This window comes from Raphanus sativus, chromosome 2 (assembly GCF_000801105.2).
Source record: "Raphanus sativus cultivar WK10039 chromosome 2, ASM80110v3, whole genome shotgun sequence".
Taxonomy (NCBI): Eukaryota; Viridiplantae; Streptophyta; class Magnoliopsida; order Brassicales; family Brassicaceae; genus Raphanus; species Raphanus sativus.
In genome coordinates, this window is record NC_079512.1 from 37,020,431 (window position 1) to 37,039,586 (window position 19,156).

The 19,156-nt window shown below is 38.8% G+C and overlaps 4 protein-coding genes across 4 annotated transcripts; 2 read left to right on the forward strand and 2 right to left on the reverse strand.

Moving 5' to 3' along the window:
• The first annotated feature begins 392 nt into the window (after positions 1 to 392).
• Positions 393 to 1,841, forward strand: LOC108839695 (GATA transcription factor 9). The gene is made up of 2 exons (XM_018612474.2): positions 393 to 836; positions 1,034 to 1,841. Exons 1-2 carry the CDS (start codon positions 432 to 434, stop codon positions 1,763 to 1,765), a joined length of 1,137 nt encoding a protein of 378 aa, XP_018467976.1. The 5' UTR covers positions 393 to 431; the 3' UTR covers positions 1,766 to 1,841.
• Positions 1,842 to 4,318: 2,477 nt separating this feature from the next.
• LOC108843105 (uncharacterized) lies at positions 4,319 to 6,439 on the reverse strand. The gene is made up of 8 exons (XM_018616201.2): positions 6,300 to 6,439; positions 5,574 to 5,774; positions 5,373 to 5,433; positions 5,234 to 5,270; positions 5,067 to 5,144; positions 4,902 to 4,974; positions 4,660 to 4,699; positions 4,319 to 4,553 (listed from the first exon to the last, which is right to left on the reverse strand). Exons 1-8 carry the CDS (start codon positions 6,339 to 6,341, stop codon positions 4,504 to 4,506), a joined length of 582 nt encoding a protein of 193 aa, XP_018471703.1. The 5' UTR covers positions 6,342 to 6,439; the 3' UTR covers positions 4,319 to 4,503.
• Positions 6,440 to 6,657: 218 nt separating this feature from the next.
• On the forward strand, positions 6,658 to 10,689 carry LOC108835445 (nuclear pore complex protein NUP85). Its single transcript, XM_057003567.1, has 18 exons — positions 6,658 to 7,139; positions 7,217 to 7,319; positions 7,415 to 7,525; positions 7,612 to 7,695; positions 7,841 to 7,912; positions 8,009 to 8,065; positions 8,192 to 8,311; positions 8,398 to 8,598; positions 8,687 to 8,797; positions 8,887 to 8,924; positions 9,022 to 9,178; positions 9,299 to 9,400; positions 9,491 to 9,547; positions 9,653 to 9,799; positions 9,883 to 9,953; positions 10,046 to 10,133; positions 10,210 to 10,266; positions 10,353 to 10,689. Exons 1-18 carry the CDS (start codon positions 6,757 to 6,759, stop codon positions 10,548 to 10,550), a joined length of 2,157 nt encoding a protein of 718 aa, XP_056859547.1. The 5' UTR covers positions 6,658 to 6,756; the 3' UTR covers positions 10,551 to 10,689.
• Positions 10,690 to 10,832: 143 nt separating this feature from the next.
• On the reverse strand, positions 10,833 to 18,482 carry LOC130508215 (uncharacterized). Its single transcript, XM_057003566.1, has 22 exons — positions 17,398 to 18,482; positions 16,821 to 16,936; positions 16,477 to 16,685; positions 16,236 to 16,355; positions 16,007 to 16,135; positions 15,788 to 15,913; positions 15,650 to 15,705; positions 15,428 to 15,527; positions 15,238 to 15,355; positions 14,931 to 15,140; positions 14,506 to 14,827; positions 14,307 to 14,400; positions 14,125 to 14,233; positions 13,773 to 14,044; positions 13,572 to 13,699; positions 13,244 to 13,478; positions 12,968 to 13,156; positions 12,606 to 12,880; positions 12,341 to 12,533; positions 12,020 to 12,262; positions 11,856 to 11,944; positions 10,833 to 11,773 (listed from the first exon to the last, which is right to left on the reverse strand). Exons 1-22 carry the CDS (start codon positions 18,219 to 18,221, stop codon positions 11,626 to 11,628), a joined length of 4,305 nt encoding a protein of 1,434 aa, XP_056859546.1. The 5' UTR covers positions 18,222 to 18,482; the 3' UTR covers positions 10,833 to 11,625.
• Between the last annotated feature and the right edge of the window lie 674 nt (positions 18,483 to 19,156).

Here is a 19,156-nt window from a genome sequence, read left to right on the forward strand (position 1 = left end):
TTTTGTTTTCACAAGTACAACGGGGTAATAAAACAGTAAAAGTGGGAAGTATAATTTGTTGTTTCTTTGCTAAAGCATAGTATATTGTCATTCTCGACCCAGTTGGAAAAATCATATAGCTTAAAAGGCTGCAAAGAGATATGACAATACTATACTATTAATACGAAAACTTCCAATGAATTGAATCAACCAACGGTGGTGGTTCGAGTCGACATCTTTGTTGGTTTGTGTACTCTGTGAAAAAATGGTTAATGTTTCAATTAGAAATTAATATTTTTTTGTTGGGATTCACCTTCCCTCGTGTTTAAGCAAATGTCCCTATAGACATTTAGTTGGTTTTAATAAATACAAAAGAAGAAAATAAAGAGAAAGGAAGAGTATAACTCAATAGTCAAAGTTCCTCTGTTTTAGCTGTCCTCTGCCTCGTTCTCATGTCACATGAACCATACCTTTCTCTAACATCACTCTCCCCCCCAAAAATAGACCTCTCTCCTTCTCTTTCTCTCCGTTACATTCTTCGCTCACATCCTCCCAAAATAAAGGCTCTCTCACCTTTACTTTCTCTTTCATTTATTTACACTAATAACCTTCTCTGTTTTGCACCAATGGAACAACAAAAACTAACTCCGGAGCTCTTCCTCGTCGCCGGTAACTCTGACTCTTTCGTCGTCGACGACCTACTTGACTTTTCTAACGACAACGGCCAACCTGACGACGAACTCGAAACCTTCCCTGATTCTTCCACCGTATCCCCCGGTAATCTTGCCGATATCTCCAACTCCTCCTCGTCGCTTTACACCGACGGCAGCGTGTTCTCCGACGACCTCTGTGTTCCGGTAAGTTTCCGTTACATTTCAAGAATGGGCTCACCTTTGTCATTGTTGATTTGTTAAATTCTTGAAAAAAGAAAAAAAAAAAACCATAATTTCTTTCTTTCCATGATTATCGATACTTTCTTAATTAGGCAAATATATTTATACTTCTGAAATAATGTTTTTTTTTCTTCTTTGCTTATCACTTCACTTACCACCAGAGTGAGGATTTAGCTGAGTTAGAATGGTTATCGAACTTCGTGGAAGAATCATTCTCAAAAGAAGACCAAGACAAGCTTCAGTTACTGTCCGGCCTACAAAAACCTCAAACCACCCGGTTAACCCTAACTAAACCAGAACCGGAACCCGAACCGGAGTTGGATCAAATCTTCATCCCCACCGACACCGACGACTCAAATGTTTCCGCTGTTCCCGCCAAAGCGAGAAGCAAGAGACCTCGCTCCGCAGCCTCCACGTGGGCTTCCCGTCTCCTAGCGATCGCCGGCTCCTCCGACGAGTCCTATCCGAAGAAGAAACAGCTCAGAGCCAAAGAACACGACGGCACAGCCGGGGAACTCGAAGGTGAAGCCGGAGAAACCGGAGGAGAGAGACGGTGTCTTCACTGCGCGACGGACAAGACGCCGCAGTGGCGGACGGGACCGATGGGACCTAAGACGCTGTGCAACGCGTGCGGAGTACGGTACAAGTCAGGAAGGCTCGTGCCGGAGTATAGACCTGCTTCGAGCCCGACGTTCGTGATGGCGAGGCACTCGAACTCTCACCGGAAAGTGATGGAGCTACGGCGACAGAAGGAGATGAGGGACGAGGGTTTGATGAGTCAGCTCCGGTGTGAGAGTCTCGTGATGGATATCAGATCCAACGGTGACGATTTCTTAATCCGTGATAATAATAGTATTAATCACGTGGCTCCTGATTTTAGGCACTTAATCTAACCTTTCCTTCGTATTTCCACGTGGATTAATTCAGAAGAATAAGTTTTCTTAATGGTTATTATTTACGTTTTTATTAGCGCCTTGTTTTGTTTACATTTGCAGACTACTTATGGTATTTAATAAATTCCTTTATAAGTGAAAATAAAAATTAGAAAATAAAGTTTTATATTTTGAATATAAAACTTTATAAGTGAAAATAACAATTTAGAAAAATCATTCTAGGCTGGGTAGAAATGAGTTAAGTAATCATCATCTTAACTATGATGTAGCATCATTAGTTTCTGCTTAATATATTTCAATCTTGAAAATAATTGAAACAATCAGGATCCAAAATGGATAAATCCAAATAGTTGTTAGTCCTTTTCGCTTTGCTAATTATTATTTTGAAAATATATATTTCAACACATATACATGTACATTTGAGATTTAAAATAGTTTTAAATGAAGAAAATACATAATATTTCCAAAACCGGGTCCATTTTCTGTGTGACATGTGGGAAACTCAAATATGCAGTATTTGTTAACCGATCAGGTTAATTGTATTTTTATTCATATATGGATAGAGATTAGTGTCTTTATATATTCAAATTAAATTAAACAGTAACATCACCGAGATCCAAGGTGGATACGGTCACTCATTTCGAAGATGGGTTATTACAAATTTCAAACTTATTATTCCCCGAATTTTATCTTCTTTCACGTTTTATATTCTGACGATATTCGAGGAAATCGGATGCTTTTATTATAGCCTGATATTATGCATAGTATAATAGAGGGAAAAATACAAATGTGCGCAGCGCAAAAGTAGTATATATAAGTATTATTGCCTTAATCAAAAAAATTGTTGAAGAATATAGAAAAATGGGGCACAGATTGAGGTGCTCCTCACATGGGTTCTCATGCAAACCTAACTAGCAAGTGGGAGAAATTTAGTATGATATATAAACAGTCATCTCTTAGCCAACATTAAATATTTTATCGTGATAGATATACCTATAGGCAAAGGTCCACGGACTGTACTTGAAATATATAATCTTCAAGTAGATTTAATTTTGATTATCGTATAGAAAGAAAGTTAGACAACCTCTTCTTTTATGCATTTTCACAAACCACATTATAATACTATTATTTAGTTTGATGTTAAAACGCAAAACAATACTAATTTGAATAATCATTCACCATATATACAACTTAATTTGTATCATTTAATGTTTAACAGGTAAATGGGGATATCTACATTTACAGATTTACTGCATATACATACATATGTTCTCAGGATAAACATCGGATCATTAGGAAACGCCTAATACCTATATGTTGTATAAACGGCCGTCTGTTCCTACTCTATTTGTCTAATGTTTATGAGCATTAAACATTGTTACACATCACCATGTTATACATTATAAAAAGGATACGTAAAAGCAAGCACGTAGAAAGATTTATGGAGTCATGTGACTATGTTGCGTATGCTGTATGCCATGTGGTGCCTGTATATTATATAATTAGTTATGTGGAATCATAACAGTCCAACATCGCGTTCTGAATTTTAGGGAAGACTTCGACGTCACTCAAAGAAAGTACCAAAAGCAAATCCATTTTAAAGTCGCCTATAAAAAGAATGGAAAAGGCAAAGAGCGAAAATTTAGAAAAAAAAATTAAACATGACAAGGACTGAATATTGTCATGCATGTAAAACCCCAACCATAATCATTTCTATCAATCTACGCACTAGTCTAGACACTGAGTATCGTAGTACGACGAGAAAATCTAAGTGTTCACAGACTCACAGTACATCAGTACGTTTCTAGTAATGTGTAATAACTAGCTTTAAAATGATGACACTTGAGAGTTGAGAGTCAGTACATGTTGGTACTAGATTTCTTCAATTAGATTCTCCTAGAAATCATTGTATAGCGTACAAACTTTGAAAAATTATTAAGAGATACACATTTTATTGAAAGAAAATTGACCAATAGAGAGAAACAAATACATGAATTGAATAACAACAAGAAACGATATATCTTTTTTCATGAAGAGGAATTTTGAATATGAAGGATCGTCACAAAGATTTCTAGTTCAGTTTGATCGATTTTTGTAAGTTTAATTCAGTTGCGACTTAGAATTTCAATAGTATTGATTGGTTTGGTTGGGTTATGTGCCCAACCTTAATAAAAAACGTAGAGAATATTTCTTCTGTTGGATGCTAAATTTGTTTGATTTATGCTAACCGGACGTTCAACGATCACTTAAAGTATATCCAACTAATTGAAGGTTAGTTGGAGCTTAATTATTCTTTTTCATTTTATGTTATTTTCTTTATCTAGTTATTTTAGTTACTCTAATCAAACGTTACTCCTTAATTCACATACTGAGCTTGAATTCCACTGCTATTGTATCTGAGATAAAGGTACAACATTATTTACTTTTTATATATATATCTTTAATTTTAATAATAATCTTAGCAGTGTTTTCATGAGAGGAAAACAGAAGTTGATAATATCAGAACTTTTTTTTTGACTTAAATAATATAACATCAGAACTTGATGATGTAAAAACCAAAAAAAAAAACATTTCATTTGGTTACCACGGTAAAAAAAAACTTGATAATATCATAACTCAATCGAGTGATTTACAAAACTATATCTAAATCTAAAATTAACCAACAAGATACCTTGCATGTACTACAGAACAACAATTAACTTCCCGGGACCAACATTATCCAGGAGAAAGCTCCGGCATCAGAGTAACGCCAGCTTACCGGTTATGGAGTCAACCAACTGTTTTGGTCCTGCAAAGCAAATTGAAAAAAAAGTAAAAAACATTTCATTCAACATCTGTATTTGTTCTGCTTTAGCTACAAACATAAGCTTTTAAAGAGAAACTAATGTCACTACCTGGTCCAACTGCAAGAACCGTTCTTGATCCAGCTGCAACCTGTGAAAGCAAAGAGTTTAGTTTAGTTTTATCCTTACGTTCTAATAAGTAGGAAGGTCGTTTGTTTTCTGTCTGTTTGACTAGTAGAAGCATGTCATATATTGTTTTGCCTAGGAGCTACGGTTGGACCATATTTATCAAGATGTAATCATCAAAGCAGTAGGAAGTATAAAAACTAAGAATCTTATAGTTAGTTAGTTACCTCTGTTCTTCCCGCATCAGCCACAACAAAAGTCGGGAGGCCAACGCTCTCAGCCGCTTCTGCAATCTTATTCCTTGAGATCAGAGAAAAAAAATATTTTAATTGAAACACAACTCATTGACATAAGAAGTAAAGTTATAATGTGTTGTTTTTGTCAAAGCTTACATTTCTTGCTGGTTTTTGCAAGTGACGACTATCTTTGGTTGCCCGCATTCCTCCCACTGCCTCAGACGGTATCGGTCGCTGAAAGAATCATGTATAAAGACATAAGCTTTGGAATGATATAAAGTCTTTATTTACCAAGCGAACCCACTAACTACAGAGGAAACTACCTATTCATTAACTCTGCATACATGCCAGTGGCAGCATCTGCAGATATAAAGAAAAAAAGAAAGTCACTTTAACATTTGGGATTAGCACGGAAAAAAATATCAGTCTATAAGCTTCAAACGCAAGTCATAGGACACTTACGTGCACACTGTGAAGCAATTTTGCCTGTTCTCATCTTTAAGTCTTGCCTAACAACTAAAACCTGTAACCAGAAGAAGCTCAAAATCAGTTACACAGATATCTTATCTTCTAATCATGGAATCTGACAACATTCAAATCTTATCACCATCTTAGAGCTAGAGCGTAGAGACTATGGCTAGATTAGAAGATAGATATACAAACCATTTTAAGCTCTTTCTCAGTGCCACTGCTTGTGAGAGAAGTCTGGTTCTGGGTCTTACTTGACAAAAGTCTGCTCTTTTTCACAGGTAACTTGACTTGCTGTGAAAAATCCAACAACATACCAATGATGAAACCTATCACAACCCCTGGTATCAGATTCTCCGCCCTAAAACTCCCAGATATCGACTTCCCCTCCTGTTTCTGATCACATTCACCGAGCAAAAAAAAATCCACCAAATTTCAAAAACCACAACAGGATAGATATAAAGCTACATTGTTGCAGTCCAGAAACAAAACATGAGAAGTTCTAGTTAATGGTGGGGAAGAGAAGCAAACATTCAAATTTACAGCACAAATCTCTAGACTTTATCTGCCAATCAAACACGGATATACATACATACAAGACTTATTACGTACTTATGTAATATGTAGCCAAATACTTAAAAAGAATCAGACTTTTTACTCTCTGAGCACTAACTGTGAGTCATATCATCAACCAACATAAGAAGAAAGAGCTCAAACGACTACATAAACAATCCAGAATTTTCGAGATCACAGCTCCCATACGTTAGTTTTGAACAAACTGGTTTCGGTTTCTCTTACAAAACATCTTGAAGTAGTTCAAAAATCTAGTCTTGTCTGGTCTCTTTAATACCAAATTTGCTTCTAAAATAATTCTCGGAGACCAAAGCTAAGGAAACGAAGAAGAAGAGCGAAATTAAGTACCTTAGCTTGAGGCTGCGAAGAGTTTCCAGAAGAAGGCCACATGGCGATTTCTCCTCTGCGACAGAGTTACAAAGCTTAAGCCTTCAAAATCGAATGCTGAAGGAGAGAACAGAGATAAGAAAAGCTTTTGTAACGATAAAACGCCAGGCTGTCCATATTCATAAACCAAAACCGACGCATGTCTTTGTATTAAAGAACCTTTTGTTAACGGTAAACGCCGGGCTGTCCATATTTATAAACTAAAAACGACGCGTTGTTTGGTATTAAATCGAAACTCGGTTAACATAACGGTCCAACTTAGAAAACCTTTCAAAGTTAATGGCTGCTAATGTAATTACTATAGATAACGACACGGTGCATTTTGGTGTCGACTCTATTATTCTGGCTACTGCTAGAGCCCACACCTCACTCTCTCAAAACCCCCGATCAAAACCCTAACGGCCACCGGAGCTCCGAAATGCCGGCTATGAATTCCGATTCCGGAAACGGCGGAGAACTAGTTCCGTTTTCGACTAAGGAGAAATCACCGGCGGTGTATCCTCTTCGCTACGGCCTCAAGTCTCGGGTTCACAGGCTCTCCATCTCATGGGGATGCGGGAACAACCTACGCGTCACGGTTCTAAGGAATCCGGAGTCACGCGATGACGGAGAAGACGGAGAAGCTGGTGGTGAGGTGGTTAACGTGAGGCTCAGCGGCGAGGACGGCGAGATCGGCGACGCGCAGTGGCGGAGGATCGCTTACGGATCCGTCTCTCCATTTGCGCTTTTGCAGAGCAGGAGGAACTCGATTTCGAGCTTGTTTAAGATGGATATGAGTCCTTCGCTGTACCAGACTGCGTGGTGAGGAACACTCGAGTGTCTCTCTCACTGCTTTGTTAATTGAACTTTTATTAATTGATTGGTTCGCAATGTGTTAGGTGGGAGTACGTAATGGAGTACAGCAGGGAGATTAAATCTCTCCTTAGTGATTCAGTGTCTTCCCCTGCTCCTTTGATTGAAGATCCTAAATCAGTTATACAGGTCAGAACTTTACTGTCTATACTGTATTCAAAGCTCTTCCGTAAGTTAGTTATAGTTTTGAGTGTGGGAGCTTTTTTTTTTTTTTTCAATTGCAGAGTGCTGAGGAACCGACTTCTTTAAAGGCTGCGTGGGAGTTGATGGAAATGTTTTATGCAGACAAGACGTGTCTGTCTTGGTTGCCAGAACGGCTTGTTGATTGGCTATCTGTAATTTGTTTCTTCTTCCATTGCACTTAAGCTATCTTGATTCTGAACCTTGTGGATTATGTTACTGATTATTGATATCATGGCAGGATTATGATGTACTTCTTTCAAGCTCACATCCAACTATCTACTCAAAGCTCGAGGATTTCCAAAAGGAACTTGTTGGCCTACAGGTCTACTCACTCTCTTATATGTATATTTTATTTATTTTTCAACTCTCGGAGTGTCGATTGTATAGCAACTTATATGGTGATCCTCTATAAGAATTCGATTATGATGACGATCTGAATTGCTTAATCCGTTTATTTGCATTTGCAGGCTATCGAGGATGATCCAAGATACTGGGAAGTGATGTCATCTGCTTTATCAGTTGGTTGGCTAGAAATAGTGGTTCGTACTTTTTGGGATAGATCATAGCGGGCTCTCTTTAATTTGATTTTGGAAGTTTCAGTTTGCGGAATAAGCTAACCATACTTTTACTTTTAGGTGAAGTTGTTACACTTACATGGTTCTTATCAACTAGACCAGCTAGGAAATCGTGAGGTTGGTAAAGTAGTTCATGTTTGGGTTTCATGTCATATCATATGGAGTGACTATCTACATGTTAGTACTCTTGTATATGCGCGAATTTCTGACTATTCATAGTGTAATACAAATTTGATGAAGTAGACAGAAAATGGACTGGTAGAAGCTGTCGCTGTTCTCATTTCAAAAATGCCACGGATGCGTCCAAAACTAGAAGCTGGGATGTTTGGTGAATGCTTTGCAGCAAAGCCTGATTTTATGAAGGTATGTGAAAAATATGTATCATTCTTTCTCTTTTTATCGTTGTCTAGAGCCTAGACTCATCTTACCCTTTCTTCCCTTTGTGCCAGACACGGGAAAGATGGCAGTCTCAGATAACTAAACTAGAATGCAGTGCCTTCTGGGTTCAATGTGCTCACCATCAGACCCGCGAGGGCTTGAGAAATATGTTGAAGATCATGATGGGAAATGCCGATTGCCTTTCAGCTGCGACATCTAACTGGATGGAGCTTTTTGTTTCACATTTTCTCTATCTCAGGCCATTCACGAAGGTGAGTTGTTTTACTTATTGTTTGTCTATTTTAATTTGAGCCTTGTTTTTTTTTTACTCAGTCCCTATTATACCATGTGTCATTGCAGGGACTAGAAGGCATGCATAATCTTGCTCAGAAATGTGTTCAGTCAAAGCCAGTTAACACTTCCCATAAGCTTCTGAGACTGCTTATTGGAATTCTTGGAGATAATACTGAGGTCAGAAATGGATTTTTATCCCAATAAGAGGTGTAACTGGCTCAGCTTTCTGTCACCCTAATTCGGTATGATGTAATTAAATGATGCAGGTTGTGCTGGCAGTGTGTTCCAAAGAGTTTGGCTCCTGGTAGGCAAGCCATTGTTTCTTGTTACTTAATCCATTGAGAATGCTATATTGTTTATCATAACGGATCAGGATGATTCTATTTTGTGTTTGTTGTTAGGATGGTTGCACATGCCATGGAGTTATTGACAGCTGGAAGCGAAGAAGGAGAATTTCTTGTACATGAGGAGCAGCGAAACTTGGGTGGAATCAACATGGAAGAGCTCCATAGACTTGTTTATGCTCAAGTTCTTTCTTCTCATGCTTTGACTTGGCAGGTACCTTTTCTTTTATGACATTCTGTACCTTTCCTGTAAAAAATATCAAGCTAAATCTGCATAGAACTTAAGCATATTGTTACCTTTTGCGTATGAAGCTTTGTGTTTGAATTTTTGCAGATAGCTCCTGTTTATCTATCATCCTGCGTGAAACAGGGATTAGGCTTATTAGAATTGTTGTTCTATAGGCAGCCAGTTCAAGACAATCAGTTGCTTATCAAGGTTTCATCTGTTTACATTCTATATTGTTGCTTAGAATCATAGGATCTTGTCAGAAGGCTTCACATGGTAATTATGTTTCTCCTGATGCAGAGCCTAGAGATTTGCCGTCTATATGAACTTAGTTATGTCAGCGCTAAACTTATGAAGGTATTGATTTGTTGAAAATCTATTCTACACGTTTTCTTATCTCAAAATTGGTGGGAAAAAAAAAACAGAAAACATATTTGATCTGAAGTTAGTTATGTTCCTTAGATCTCGGGAGTGCATCACTGGAAACATGGGAGGAAAGGATCTGGGATTTTTTGGCTTCAGCAAGCCCGGGACGAGCACTGTCTCAAAGTGATTTCTCAACAGCTGTTTGATTCTGTTGGAAAGTCATTGTCTGATGAAAGTCTCAAGGTATATATATTCTCCACACCATACTCGAAACATATTTCATTATTTATTTGTCCTGTTTTGAATTCCATTACTTTAACATGCAGCAATGGGAAGGCCTGGTCGAACTGCTGGGTTCCGACTCGCAGATCTCTGGTGGTCTTGATTTTCTGCACAAGTAATAATCATCTGTCTTCTGCTTTCCTTGCTCATGGTTTTGGTTCTGTAATAATCTGTCCTAACTCAGAAATTACTTGCCATATTTTCAAGGTATAGAGATTTCAAGAGATCATTGAAGCTAGTCCATGATGGAAAAGCTATAGATGCGGCTCACGAGGCTGTGGAGAAACTTGTATCGGTGTGTAATAATACAACATTTCATAATTATATTATTTTGTTTCTACATATTATGCTCAAAGCCTAAAATACTGCAGCTAATGAAGAGCCCCTCTACTCCTCAACGCTTCTGGCTTCCTCTTCTGCATGATTCAGTAAAGCTCTGAAATCCTGTTTCTTCTTTTTCCTTTGATTCGTAAAGACGATGCGCAGCTTAAAAAAGTTTTGTTTTCTTATACAGTTGAAGCTGTTGAATTGGCCAGAGCGTTCTCTGTTGAATGTAGCACAGACAAACCTGATGTTGAACAAACTACAGGAAGCATCAATGGCAAGGATAAGACCAGGCTTCATAGAATCTGACTTGTCTTCTCAAGCTGTTGGATCTGTGAGACTTGCTCTAGCAACCAATCTGGGACGTGCTTTTTTGGAGGAATGTTAGAGCATCATTATCCTAAAACTCCATTTAGGGGTTCTTATTTTTTTCTATACTTTTAATTAGTAAAAATGAATTAAGAGACAAAAATAAAAAACCCATACATTTATGTGATCTAATGCAAGTATCTTAATTAAAAGTTTTTTAAAAAATATAATTTTTTTAGTTTAACTTTGAGTGATTTCAAGTTCACGAAGCAGCTGGGATCCTCGGCTGTGGACGTGACGGAAGAGATGATCTCTTGCGTAAGAGAGAATGCACCAGAGCTTTTTCTAGATGATGTGCTTATGTTTACATATTATGATATATTTAAGTCATATATATAATTATGGGTCCAATTGGTAACAGCTGTAGATTCGAAATTATTGCTGTAGAAAATAATCTGTAGACTTTTTGCTTTAGCTTTAGATTTTGTTGATATAGAATTTTATGAAAGCACTAAAATATTGCTTTGGATATTTGGCTCTGCAGAGCACGTCTACAGCTATAGGTTATTTCAAGAACTGTAGTTTTAAAAAATAAATTAAAACATGATTGCTTTGATTTTGGTGCTTTAGAAATAAATAGGGCTGTGGAGAACACTCACAGCCACTACCAAAAAAATAAATTAAAGTATAATTGCTTTGATTTTGGTGCTTTAGAAATAAATGGGGCTGTGGAGAACACTCACAGCCACTACCAATCACACCCTATGGTACTCAACTTGGCAGCCAATACTTAGATACCATTCATTCAGAAAAAAGACAGCAAGAGAGTATCAAGACAATCTTTGTAGTAAAAATAGACATCATTAGAAACAGCAAAACGAACATCCCGGTCCGGATCATCTGATAAAATCCATCAAAGTAAAAGACAAGATGGATCTTGGTGTGGGAATCAAATACAAGCATGTGCTTTATGTTCTCACGATTTTTCAGGATTATTCATTCCTTTTACTACTTTTCCTAAAGAGTTAGAGCTATATTCACCTGAAATATCTTTGAATCAGCTTGTTGCACCACCAGAAGACGCCTTTTATAAAAAAAAATACCAGCTCCCTTCACCTGTGTTTTGTATTAAATTATGGTTTTGGTTTCCTGTCTTACGACTGCCAGAACAGCTCAGAGTCATCACTGTACAAGGAGTAATCTTGTATCTCGAGATTCGCAACGTGCCAGTTTACTAGTTGGGATTGCAACACTTTGCACAAGAACAAAGCGCCCGGGAATATCCACCATTCGTTCTCGTCCCTGCAAAAACAAAATGTTAGTAGATGTCACAAAAAAAAAGACTGTGTTCTTTATAAGGTTTGAGTTTAATGGTCCTTCTCACATGCTAATGTTCCAAGGCTGGAGATATGGAATCTTTTTTCCAGCTGATGTGCCATGATAGTGAATATATCCACACACAAACGCAACAACCTGCCAAAAGGTTTATTAGTCATGTAAGAGAAGGAGAAGGAGACTGCAGAAACCACAGAAGGTCACTTTACTTACGACATTGACCAAAGATGTGAGGTTCCACAAAGCATAGACGCGAGTGCGTCCAGCAGAGCGTCTTGGTCCGTGGCTAAACAAAGCGCTGACTCCAGCAGGGAACGGGAAAATGATGCTGAGAGGTAAAATAAACAGAGCGAGAAAAACGTCCAGCATAGATATGGAGTAGAGTTGGAGCAGCGTGAGTAACATTAGAGTTAGATCTCCTAGGAGTAGCACCGAGATAACCAAACCAACCAGGTCCTGTCATCACACCACATTTCAAAACCCATTGGTAGAAATTAAAAGAAAAAGAATGCAATATCAGGGAGAGGCATTTACCTGATGGCCAACAGGCTTTGTGTTATGAAGCAAGAAGGATAAGAGAGAGAGGACATCTTTTTCTTCGTTGAGAAACTGTAAGCTGCCAATGTCTATGATTTCTCCGCAGTCTCGGTGTCTGAAGTGATTGATTGAGCTGCTTGGAGATTGTGTGAAATGCAAATCACTAGACGTGTTATCAATTTGTAACCCCCTGCAAAAGATTGTGTGAATGTCTGCTTCTATGGCAAATAAACAATAGAGAGGGAAGTGAAATTTCTTTTACCATGGATGCTGCTGCTGCTGTTCTGTTTCATTTGATGCCACTTCATCATCTACAATGGTCTGAACAAGGATTCCATACTGGCAAGACGAGGAAGGAGAGGTCTGAAACCTAGCTAGGTCAACACGCACACCATTTCTTTTCAAGGCAGGGTTTCCGTGAGTCTCAATCCATCTCATAACCGAGCGAAACGTTGACCTCAGTTTCCCTTGCTGAACCAGGCGCAGCTGAGCGTTCAGACCAGCTACAAACCGGTACCAAGTTGTTGGTGGAACCAACTACAAAAAAAAAAAAGAAGGTAAGTTCAGTAACGAATATTACAGTCATTGACACTCAGTTCTTAATGGAACAAGAAAAACACAGACCTGGCTCAAAAGACTAGTCAGGATATCGTCGCTTTGGAGTGTGTAATAAGCCATGTAACTTCCATCGCCTCCAAAAACTAAAGGCATTGGGAATCTTTCATGAACCGGAGGAGGAAGATCGTTTCTCTTTTCATCCCCACCAAGGAAGAAATCTAGATGAGCTAGCATCAAATCAGGAGTAGCAGCTACCTGCACAATTCACATCACAACTTCCAATGATTATTACCATTAGCCCTTTATCTCTCTCTCTCTCTTTCTAATAGATAGAATATGTACCTTTAGCCCTTCATATAATGCCCTCGAACGACATGAGCGTAGACAAGAATGGTCATATTCGGATCGAACAAAGTCACGTAGTTTCTGAAACTTCAGCCTCCTACGTGATTGCTGCCACGACCACGCAAGAGGATAGACAAGAACTGAAAGCACTATGTATATCGCACCCTCCCACCACTGGTATGCGGCTATAGCATTGATCTCATCAACAAATCCATTAAACGCAGCCTCGTACCTGGAAGAAGAAAAAAAATCAAATGAGGAGACCAAACCAAAAGTTTATTTCACAAACAACTTTGAAAAGGGTAATAACTAATAAGTAACTTACACAATCTCTTTTATTTCATCTGGAGGAGTATGAGAAAGATGCCAAGGTTCACTAAATGTATTAGGACCTAAGAAATATATCCTATGCATGTGTCCCTGTGACTCCTCCACCCTGCTTGTCTCCATCACCTGAATAAGATAAAAACACAATTATTAGCAACCAAAATACTATTTCCTCAATTGATATGTTCCATTCACATACCTCGTTCAATGACTCAAGGAATGGGAATGAGTGATCAATCTGAGAGCCATGATGAGTTGTAGCAGCTCCGTGTACCTCCTCGCCACTTATAAATTTCATCCGAGCAACGCTAAAGACAAGTGCTAGTAGAAGGAGCACGACTACTAAAAGAATGCCGAACAACCAGGGTCCACCAAACGTGTATATCAACTCTTCAAGTGTAGTATAACAATGTGGCATGTGGTATCTATCCGAAACGCATTGATATGGACAAGGAGCTTCTGCAACACCACCTGTCAAAGAAACAACTATCAAAGTTATTGTAACTCAACCTCATAGACTGAACGCCACTGTTTTATCATACAAAAAGTACCTCGAACAGTGACATATACAGCACGATGAGGAAGATCTCTAGGTGGACAAAGGTTACACAGAGCTTTATCAGATCCAGTAACATTCTTATAAGTTCCAACCGGACATTCCTGTAGAATATTGAAACATTTAGATGGTTTGAACCGACAATGTAACGACGGACAGAAATAAAATAACACATACCTCGCAGTATAGACCATAGAGACCTTCTGGACAAGCTTTACCAGTCAAAGTACCTGCCTCTCCAACGTTATCTTCACTTGCACCCAAACCTCCTCTGTAATTAGTAAGAGAAATTAGAGTACAACAAAATAATGAATTGTGTATCAAAAAAAAGGCCTAAGAGCAGAGTTTTGTTGTGTATGAACTTGTTATGACAAACCTTACATAAACTCTTCCTTTGACGTTGGCAATGTGATGATAAACATCACCAGTTGGAATATCTGACCAGTGAAAATGAATCCTTCCACCACTTCCCCCACCACCTCCCTTTAGACTACCGTTTCCTCCAATGCTAGAGAGAATAGCTGACTTCGCTATGTCAAGTGTGCGCAAGAACAAAAGCACTGTTCCACCTGAACCACCACCAGGCCCTAGACTTGTATTACTTATGGTTTTGAGCGTCTTCCTGGGAGTCTCACCATCAGTTGTTATTGATCCCTCGAGTGACAAGCTTGAGAGTGGGTGCTCAAGTGAACCAATCACTTCACAAATTGGTAAGAAAAGAAAACAGTAAGTATATTGGCAAGAAACATGTCAAAGCGAACCAAATCAATTCTCTATAGAAAATGTGCAAAATGACTTTACCAATGATTCCTCCACCAGCAACTGAATCTGATGACTCTTCATCTCCACTTCCACTACCAAGTTCACACGGTAGATCTGGATTTCCATAAGAATCGCCACCCTCAATGCAAGTATGATTGTAACAACCGCTTCCACCTTTACCACCATGTCCACCACCACTCCCAATACCGCTTCTCAGAAACCTACCTGTCCCAACTCCACCTTTGCAGCCTGTGTACATACATAATTAAATCTCTCAAAAACTGGTTCACATTACAAGTAAGACACAAATGAGGAGAATCATCTTCAATGAGTATATGTGCCTTACCCATCCCATCTCCAGTTATTGTTCCAGAAGAGCGGACAAGGACGGTTCTAGCAAGATGGAAATGTATAACAGATCCTTTGATTAGACCTTCAACAGTAATATCCTCAACTCGGCAGATCTGCAACAGAGAAAACTATTAGAACATATTCATTCATCATATTCATATTTCTTCTGTAAACAAGTTAAGCACCTGAAGAGTGAATGGAAGAGATGAATTGACATTGCAATCCTCCGGCGGGTGGAGTAGTTCAACAGGACAATCTTCACGTTGACAGTAAAGCTTTGGAGTGCTTTTGAAAAATAAAACCAAACATAAAAGTTTTCACTGGCTCAGTAGTACAACAAAACAAAATGCTAATACAAAGATGAGAGTGAGTTTTGTTGAAGGATCATCCGAACCTTCGGAACTTACAGGCCACCAGTTGATGTATTCTGCAAAGGACCACGCAAAACCGCTCCAGCTCCAACCTTCACAAATCATAAAAACGCCCACTCTTTACCTAGTAACATTAGATGTAACAGTCCATATGATGTGGGTTATCTTTCTTACCTTGATGCTATAAAAAAGAGACAAAATCAGACGCTGTGCTTCTATTGTATCTCCGGCGCCTCTTAGATGTAACAGACCCTGCCCATGTACTCCGAGGTTTCCATTGGATTGTATCACTGATGACTCCTGTATAAATAAATAAATAATAAAAGAGCAAAATTATAGGATTGTCTACTACTATTCAGCAGCGAAATAATTAAATGAATATAATTAGAATACCTTGAGCACTAACAGATTACTAATATCGAGCATTGAAGTCCCCAACATTGTCACTCCACCACCATCAATAAACATTCTTGACTTCAACATCAAGAACACCTTCACTGTCATACGCAAAGCCCCAAACACCTAACACATAGCATAGAGATCCATTTAGTACATATAATTAAATAAATAAAAAACCAAACGAGTTTTCAAAATTCATTTATTTTCAAGTTTAATAGGGTACCTTGATAGCAGAATTGCTCATCAAGACTTCCTCTGCGAATAATTCAAATTCTGAAGAAGCATAACGAGCAAGGCCAAAGTTCAACTCTCCACCATTTGACAAACTTATTGATCCTTGAACCTGTAATACCAGTAACATATATATAACCCTCTATAGTACCTCAAAAAATATTCTTAAAAATCTTTACCACAATGACCAAAAGATGATGACAATGTCAAGAATGTCAGTAATTTGCACAAACCTGGACACGGCTCCAACGCAAAGGAACAGCAACTTTGGCCATATTTTGGATATATAAATTAGTGAAAAGGCGATGGTAAGGGAACTCCAAGAGAAGAGTGTCTGTAAATGTTGTCTTATTCTCGTTGTCTATAGTTAAGCTCTCTGAAACAACATCATACAATGTCCCAGAAGCTCCAGCATTTTCTTGACAACCAAAACTACTACCTCCTACAAAAAAAAGGTTACTTATTATTAAACAAAGAGGGGACCATCAAGATGAGTTGTCAAGACACGTCCAAGCGCAGTATCATCATCGTAATATCAATTTAAGGAATGGTTATAGACCAAAACTGAAAGCCTCACCATGGATAAAGATTTTAGGTTCAGAGTGGCGGCTGTATATATGAACAGACACTCGTCCACCACCTCCACCAGCATAACCATCACCTCCAGATGCACTTATAAGACCATTTCCTTCCCTGTGGCATGAACCAAAACAGTATTTTTCAGAGATCAAATCAAGAACCAAAAGAAGCTATTATACCTCTGCACCAAGACAGATCAACCCATTGCATAATAATACATTACATAGAGGAAGTGGTTTCTAACAATAGATTGTAACTAAAACTCTCATTAAAAGTTTGGAGCTTTCTAATATTCTCTCACTATTCACTAGCAAAGCAAAACAAAACCAAAGTGGATTCAGAAAAAGGCAGATGCTAAATGCAGCAATAATTAAAGGTCTAAGCTTAGACCTTTGTTTGCATTTAAGTTACCACCAACCACCAAATGTGGAATCAGAAGAGTACTAATAACTCTTTCTTTTATCTTTTTTCTCAACATCACTAAACCAATACAAATCCTAAAATAATCAAAACTCTCTCCCGTTAAAGAAAGAAACTATCAGAGTCATTAAACAATATTAAAGAAAAGAGTTTACATTTTATGTGCCATGACGAAGATGCTGCCGCCGGACCCACCACCACCTTTGACTCCACCACTTGCCCCATCAGCCAAAACGCTGCCGTTTAGCCCCACACGCCCTAAAACCTCCATCCCCACCGTCCCGCCGCCACCTCCACCGTAGTCAACCTCATTGCTCGTGGACCCACCTCTACTACCATAAACCTCCGGCTTCTCGAGAGACGACCAACCGTACACATCCCCACCCCACACGTCCCCGGGAAGCTTCCCCGTCGTATCGGACAAACAGCAAGCCCCTCTCCCACCGTACCCTCCGCCGGCTCCTTCAACTCCCTCCGGCGTCCCGCTGGCCCCGGACGGCGGCTCCCCGCCCAACCCGGTGGTGTCCACCGCCGAGCCGACGGCGAAATCGGCGTTATCCGCCGCGAGACGGAAACTACCGGCGATGACCGTCGAGTTCTCGGCCAACGAGAAGTTCCCGGAGATGTTGACCGTCAACGAGCACCCGGGGACACTGCAGACCAATCTGACGCCGGGCAAGACGTCGAGGTTGCCTCTGCCGGAGATGTAACGGTCACGCGTGAGATTTAAATCGGCTACGAGTTTGCACGTGGTGTCCAGCGAGCCGACGCCGTGCAGGTCGTCGACGCACGAAACGGAGGATTCGTCGTCGTCCGGTTTAGGCGATGGCTCCGGCGCAGGCGACGGAGAAGGTGTGGGAGGATTGTGGTCTACGTCGAATCTAATCGGAGTCTCGTCATCCCACGACGCGATTAGTTTCGGATTCGCGGTTAACACGTAGAGGACGATGAAGAGGGCGAAACGGAGATAGAGTCTCATTATCGAATGAGGATTCTGATCATCTACAGATGAGAGTAGTAGCCATATAACGAAGACATTAACCGTTGCGTCGCTAACGAAAAAAAAAAATCAGAAAAGAAAATTAAGAAAGATTTATTACGAAGAGACAGAACAAAGTTTTGAACATATGGTCGTCGAGACAAGAGAGAGAGAGAGAGAGAGAGAGAGAAGAAGATAGCTTTGGTTTTGTTTTGTCTAGAGAGAGAGAGTGCGAGGAGGTTGAAGGAAGGAAGGGAGAGGCGCGCTTTGTTCGGTAAATGGTGGAGAAAGTTTTAGAAAGCTTTTAGCTTTCGCGTTACACGTGAGACTTTCTTTTTATGTTAACCAATTAGTTTATGACATGTGTTAAGATATACGATAAAACGACCAAACTTAATTAAAACTTTTTGTTTTCGTTCTTCAGACTTTAATTAGGAATAAAAAAATAAGAATCTCTAGTAATTTATTAGCGAATTTGGAAAACTTCAGTTGAAGGAAAAATGCAAAACAAAAAAAGAATCTTCATTATTCAATTATTTTTTAGTTTTTTTCATAATTTGAAACTGATCCTGTAATTTTTTTGTATTATATATTATTTTATTTTTCTTTGTTGAAAGAAAATATAAATACTTTTACCTTTAGGTTCAACAGAAATATTTAAAAAAATATCCACTTGTTGTTGACCGTAGAACATAATGTGGGCTGAAGTTTCACTAGACCATTTTCAAGCCTAAGAATATAATTTTCAACATATCGTAATTCTTTTGCAGAAAAGAAAACAAATTAAATTGAGTTGGATATTTATAAAAAAAAAGTGGAAAACTTAGATATCTAGTTTACGTATATATCAAAAGAAAACATCAAAGTAATGACTAGATGCTTTTGCGAAAGTGATAGTGTAACGGTCAATCAAATAGGGACCAAGAGTATACTAA